This window comes from Vespula pensylvanica, chromosome 4 (genome assembly GCF_014466175.1).
Source record: "Vespula pensylvanica isolate Volc-1 chromosome 4, ASM1446617v1, whole genome shotgun sequence".
Lineage (NCBI taxonomy): Eukaryota > Metazoa > Arthropoda > Insecta > Hymenoptera > Vespidae > Vespula > Vespula pensylvanica.
Window position 1 is genome coordinate 3,609,793 of NC_057688.1, and position 7,407 is coordinate 3,617,199.

Here is a 7,407-nt window from a genome sequence, read left to right on the forward strand (position 1 = left end):
AAAAAGAGAGAGAGAGAGAGAGAGAGAGAGAGAGAGAGAGAGAGAGAGAAATAGGTAAATAAATGTATTTAAAAAAAGAAGTATAAAGAGGAGAGAAGGTAGGGATAGATTGTATTTTAGTTCATTACGTAAATATCAGTTTTCTTAAGTTTCAATTACATGCATTACTTTCTGCATTTATTATATAATCATTAATTATTTTACTTTTTATCTGAATAATCATATTTTATAGATCTGAAGCATACAAGTCACGTTGGACGTATCGTTCTCCTCAAGAAGAAGTTGCTTTTCTCTATTTTCTTCCTCTTTCATAGTTTTCTTTCAATTCAAATTAATTATAACTAATTAATCATATGGGCTAGAAGTCTCGAAAATTTTCTTATTTGGTCAGGTTTTGTTAAAAATTTAACTGTCCCTTCGTTCTTTTTGTTTCTCTTTCTAATGCGACTCCGGGTAATTTATTCACCTCCGCCCATCGTTTCTTGAATACATAAATAATAAGGGACAAAGTGTGATTTTATGTATTTCTTTTTAAATCTAATTTAATTCAACCATTTCGAGGATTATTCGTTCGTCGAGATTTGTTCATTTATCAACATGCTTAAACATTTTACTTCGAAACGCACCTTCTACTAATTATTTAAAAATCGATTAATTAATTGATAGTTTTTAAACGATTCAAGATGAATATTTTTATTGGTAAAACTTAATATACATCTTTCGAAATATCTGAGAGCATATAAAGTAATGTCAATGAAGCTGTAACATGATTAATTAGGTGTAACAATTAATATGCGAGATAGTTTGTTTTGTTAATTTAAAAATGTCCGTATCTATCTTGAGAGTAAAATTTTGGTTTCTATTGCAGTATTTCAGATACATAAATCTATATATCGACCGAATAACTTTACTCGACAATTTATGTCGTAACTTTTTTTGATAAATAATCGTAATGTTGTAATGTTACTCATATTTTATAAATTATCAAATAGCACAAAATATCTTAGCTTGAATTCCATTTCCATAAATTTTTGAAAAAATCAGAAAAACTATATTTTCTGAAGAGTTATGTGATATATTCCAAATTTAACGGATCGTTAGTTGTATCGAATAGTTCATGTGAGTTCAATTCTCCACATGCGATACATTTAAAACCAAAACTCTTTATCGGACGCATCGATTTTAGTTTGGTAGTAGCACCGATACGTCACTCGTGGACGTTCGACACTTTTGACAGAGGATGAACACACTCTTTTGCGTGACTGGTTCGGTGAGCGCGTCATGAAAAAAGAGATAGAATGAGAAAGAGTCAATCCATCAAATCAGTCGGACCGAAGGAGTCTTAATATATTCGAATTTCCTGCGAGATTTAGCTGCATCAATGATGGATAGATAAATCTCTATGTATATAGAGTGAGAAGCAGCAATAGTAAAGCCTAATAAGACTACTTTTACTTTTGTTACAATTTTTTTCCCTATATCTTGATATAGTTTTGATATAGCAATTAGTTTTGAACTGGAAACGAATGTATAACATATTCAGAGACTACTGTTACTGTAAGTTAAATCAGAAATCATAATTAATCGTTTGATTACTACATAGTAGTCAGTTATTACTACAATCGCGCTGTTCACTATCGAGAAGTGCCAGAGTATCGAATCGTATTGTGCAATTGATAGTGCGCTCGAGTCTATCGACATGTATAAAAACAAGCATTATCGTGTCGCTTTGGAATTTTTCAACATAAATTGAAACAAGCACTATCGTGTCGTTTATCACTTTTCGAAGAGATTTTACCAAAGATCCTTGATATTCTAATGGTTAAATAACGCAACATAATTTATGAAATTACTTTTATATCAAAATTATGAGGCATACTTTTATTATAATTTGATAATTAAACAAACATATGTAATATATTTGTAGGATGTCGTAAATACATGAAATATATCTGCGTGAAATCAAATCTTGACTATTAAAGGTGAAATATTACAGAAGGTCCTATTATTGCTTCTCATTGTACCATACTGGATTTGGCCTTTTTTGCTCTCTCTTTTTCTCCCATTACGAATCCATCCGTGACACGTTCCACCTCTTGCACTCTCTTCCACCATGTTTATTCCTCTTTCTCTCTTTTTCCCTTCTCATTCTCCCGATTTCGTTCCGCTCTACCCTCAACGGCACCCCACTATTTTATGTCCTCTGCAAACAATCACCGTATAGCCAACCCATGTGTCTGATACTTTCGACCTCCAAAGACATACGTTGACCTTTGCAGGACGACGAGTTAGAAGCTTCGACACGGTACATCGAGTTTTAACTCTTTTCGCTTCGAAGGATGCCTACCTTCTAAAATCTTCGTTCTAATTCAATTCGATATTTTATTATAACATATTTATGTTTCTATATACATATCTATATACATATCTATGTAAAACGAAATATATTTATGCATTATTTATTTTCACATTGATATTGAAAGAGAAAGATAGAAAGAGTACACATAAAATACTTATTCACATAATATATAGTATAAAATATAATATAATTTATATGAACATTCTAAATCATTTCAATACCATGTTGTTATTTTTGTAGCTTCTCTTTTCCATTACACTATATATCATATTAGTGAAAAATAAATGAATATGTTACATGTAATGTAATAAGTGTTAAGTTCCCCTTTATATTCTAAATATAATTTTTTATTATCACTTACTTCTTTTTTGTTATACTTAAATAATCTTCACAAATATGTCCCAATCTTTCATTTCATCACATTTTGTCCGATTTCTATATACCATAATTATCAAAAACTTCTTTCGTTCAGAGAGTTGAGTTTTAAATATATATGTAGATATTTTATATCGCCTTCTTCAGTTCGCCAACAACGTCCTCATATTTCCTCTAATGTGAATACTTCATCAAACAGTACTCAGTTTCCAGCTTTTACTAACTGGCTGACTGACAGTAAATTAATTCGCACAAGCTGGTAACATATTACGTTTTTTATAGAGATATTTTTTTTACTTTTTTCTGTTATTATGATTATATATTATCTTTTATTAACTTCATATTACCTTTTATCTCTGTTTTCTTTTATCTGTCTTTTCCGCCAACTGTACATTCATATTATTATCATCTTAATTTTTTAAAACGTAATATACAATCAAAGAATAATAAAATATTGTACATTTGTTTGATCGTGTTCTTGCTACAGTGGAAAATATTGGAAAGTAATCGATAAATTATTTTTTCTTATTTTAGACCCAAACTTTAAGGAACCAATTGCCAACGTGACTGCCCCCGTCGGTAGGGAAGCGATTCTGTCGTGTGTCGTACAGGATCTGGCAGGATACAAGGTAATTTAAACTTTTAAATTAATGTAATTATAAGTGGCGTAATAGAATCTTTATGATGTTTTCTCCATCATAGAAATTTTATTAAGCACGAGGACCGTATCGCTCATATTTTCAGTTCGCTGTTTCTTCAACGAACTTTGAAAATATCACGTTTTCAACAGACTATGTGAGATTTCTTCCCTTCATTCGTTAATTAAAGGATCCTGATACCTATGTTATTACCGAGTACTTACGATATAAAGTTTTAATTGGTTATATCTAAGAGAGAAAAGGAGGGGAAAACAGCAGATTTCTATGTATTTCGTTTCTCCATTTTTTACTTTTGTTTAAAATTCGGCAAATTCGTCGCACAAATTTCGCTTTTACTCCTCACACAGGGCTTTCATAGAATGAGGGAAAAATTGATGATTATCCTGAAATATGAGTATCCGCTGGACATCGAGTCGCCCAACTTGCAATCCGTTAATTAACTTATATCGTTGCTAATTGTCAAGCGTAGTCCGTGCGAGCGTTACGTATTTCTATCCGGCTATGATTTGTGGGAGGCTCGTTATGATTAGAATAATTAGGTCACTGTATATCTCGTTTCGAAATATATTTATCGCAATAAAACGAACGTTAATGCGGCGATAGCTTTATGCGGTATCTGGCGTTTACAAAATAAACTGCGACTAACGTTATAAATATCGTGTAGATAGGTACATATAATAATGTTACATATATGTACATATACAGTGATATAAGCACTGATATAACCACTTAAAATATGTGGAGTTTTTTTACTGTAAAAACTGAAGCACGCATGAAAACTAATGAAGAGTTCAAATACAATCATTAGAGACGTTCGATCAATTTGATATCGACATAAATAATTTTTTATTCAAGTTGACGTATGACAGTCTAAAACGTGAAAGGGCAAAAGATACAAACGGGTTATGCGTTGAATGAGTGGAAAAAGAAGAAAGAGAGAAACAGAAGAAGAGGAAGGGGCTGTGGTTGTAGATGAGTTAACATTTTTCAGCACGAGTTTTCCTGTCTAATTGGAGCCACCGAGAATGAAGTGCTCTCTTCGCCTTAAACATTTCAGTTGATTCGTCAGACGGTAATTACGAATGAAGACTAAAAAGCAAAAACGTCGAATGATTCTCAGAAGACGAGTATTCGGTTTTATTCTGTTCCTATAATTTTGCTAATTAATCAAGCGAACGCAGCCGCTTTCTCTACAACCTATCATCGTAGCCGTCGACAGCGAGAAAAAATTCTGAAATTGCGGATATAGGGATTTCTTTTCGAGTTTATCTGTCTTTCTCTTTTAACATAAATGCTTAAACGAGGTCAATAGGCTAAATAACCTTAAGAATGTCCACTCATCATATAGTTGAAGAAGCTTCCATTTCAGAGAACTTTTCAAAACTGTCTATCTTTTTTTCTTTCTTTTTCTCTTTCTATTCTTACTGATAATTAATCAGGTATAGAACACATATATCTTCTTTTCTCCTTACTTTTTCATTTAACAAATTGAATTAAATCGTCGACGACTTCAGAAGAGAACTTGAGAGAAGGAGACCATAAAAGAAAAAGATTTTCATTCTGTATTGGAAAAAGTGACGAATTTTTTTCATTTCGTTAAGCTTATACGACTTTTGAGAAAGAAAAATATTAAATTAATAAATGTAGACACTTCGGTAATGAAAAAAGACGGAAAAAATATGTTGTCAGTAGAACAGGAGGTCAACCTTAGACGCAAATACTCAAGAGAAGATAGATGTTTTGATACTTATTAAAGGTCAGCGGTAGCTCCTATACAAGTATCCCTATATATATATCTATATATGTATGCATGTGTATATATATATATATATATATATATATACCCTCTCACTTCAGTTTCTTGCGACCTTCATTTTATCCTTTATGCTGAGAGATCGCACGTAAAGGATAAGACGTGTATGCACGTATAAACGTGCCCAGGGTTGGTTCAGTGACTCGGTCGTTTGCTTTAATCAACCCAGCCACGACGAAGAAGCTCGCAAGTTGGTCGATCTGGGGATTATTATTCAAATACGACCAACGAGTACCTATGTACGTACATACGTAGCTATCGAAAAGAAAAAGAAACGAGTAGAGAGATAATTGAGCCTCTGAGAATTACGGTAGTACGTGCCGCTTCGCTTATTTCTATGTTTCAAAAGGCAAAGGTTTATAAAAAATTTCACGGAAATATGGTACAGCGTTAGCTTTACGTTTATATGTTTGGCTCCTGTTTCAGAGTTACTGACAATAAAGCTGGATTTTCCATTAAAGGAATCGTATAAACAGGAGAAATAATTTTTCTTCTATAAAGAGAAACAATAATATTAATTAAAAGTTCTATTAGCGATAAACAATACAAAGGAAGTAGAATTTTGCTTATTATAATAAAAACGATTTAAACTTGAAATTTTTTTGATAGAATAATCAAAGAAAATCTTCTTTTTTGTTATATCCTTTGAGTTTTGTATTATAATACATATATTGCGATTAGACGATGGTAATTTGCATTATATTTTTTAATGGTATTATTTTTTTGTTTTCTTCAAATATAAACAATCTCAATCTATTCAAACACGTATCGTTACGATTATTTTCATTTACATTTCATAATCAAATTTGAACGTGCTAAATTGTGAGACTGTTGATTTTTTATTTCACTCATTCATGCTTCTCCACTTTTATTCATGTTACTTTTTGCAATTCTATATATCAACCTTTTTTTCATCTCATTTTCTATGATCGTGTATTGTTAAGAGTACTCATTTTCAAAAACTTACCTGAATGAAAAATATATCAGAGTCTTTTATTATATTACAGTTAGTATTTCTGTTCAGATATTTTCAATTTGTGTATTCATTGTTTTTGCACTGCTTGCTCTATTGCGTGCAATAAGATAAAATGATCTTAACTGCACTATTAAAGAAATTCAATTAAGCATTAAGACAAATTAAAACAGCATTTTTGTGAATATTTAATAAAATTTTTATTTGTTATAGATTTAGTATATACTAATTTCTTTGACATATGGTCATATTCCCATGAATCCTAATAATTTACAAATTACTTTAACTGGCATCCGAAAAAGAAAGAGAGATAAACAAAGAGAGAGAGAGAGAGAGAGAGAGAGAGAGAGAGAGAGAGAGAGAGAGAGAGAAAGAGGAGAAAAAAAGTAGTCAAGTAAAACCATTAATTTCTCAGTAGGGACTCTCGACTTTGCAGCTCCAAAGTCTTTTACTCTCTCACTCCAACTTTCTTTCCTACTTTCGAAGATGGATTTTAAGCAGAGGATTGGAAAAACGAGTCAGACGAATACGTTGAAGGATCATCGTGGTACTGGTAAAGATAGATATTGAAAAGTATTCATCCTTGCTCGCCCATGACTAGTATGAATTTTAAATTGACGTATTTACGAAGATACCGCTGAAAAATCCATGACCGTCAGCTTTTACCGATGTCGTCGAAAAATATGCAGTCGGACACTAGTATCACAATAAGAAATATATTGATATACCTATATATATATATATATGTAGGTATACCAGGTGCTACTGTGAAATGCATATAATCACGAACGCTTTTAACTTTCCTGGTGGTCGCAAACGGTGATCCTCTATTACCATCGCCCTTAGAAAAGGGTATTAACTTCTCAACATGCAGGACTTTTACGAGGGACTTTTTACGTGTGGAAAAAAGTTAGACGAGGCTACTTACACTGTTTATTTAGATAAATGCGAACAGCTAGGTTCTTGCAAAAGATCGTACTTAAAATTATACCGAAACAAAAAGAGTGCGATTAAAAACATCAAATAATTAATATCGTGAAATTAGAAATATGAAAATTATATTTTTCTATTTACTATTTCTTTCGTTAAGATTATTTAAACTATGCTATAACTGTTACTGTGACATCCTCTTCATACGTTAATTAGATGTAAATTATTTACAGGAATATTATATATATATATGTATATATATGTGTGTATATATATATATATATATATATATATATAT

The 7,407-nt window shown here is 31.4% G+C and overlaps 1 protein-coding gene across 2 annotated transcripts in view; it reads left to right on the top strand.

The window, feature by feature from the left end:
- The window catches only part of LOC122628320 (neurotrimin-like), a 148,071-nt gene that overhangs the window by 86,626 nt on the left and 54,038 nt on the right, over positions 1-7,407 (top strand). For both annotated transcript variants that reach the window (XM_043810506.1, XM_043810507.1), the window contains exon 2: positions 3,269-3,363. In XM_043810506.1, the coding sequence (XP_043666441.1) occupies positions 3,269-3,363 (95 nt within the window). The remainder of the gene's footprint in view (positions 1-3,268; positions 3,364-7,407) is intronic.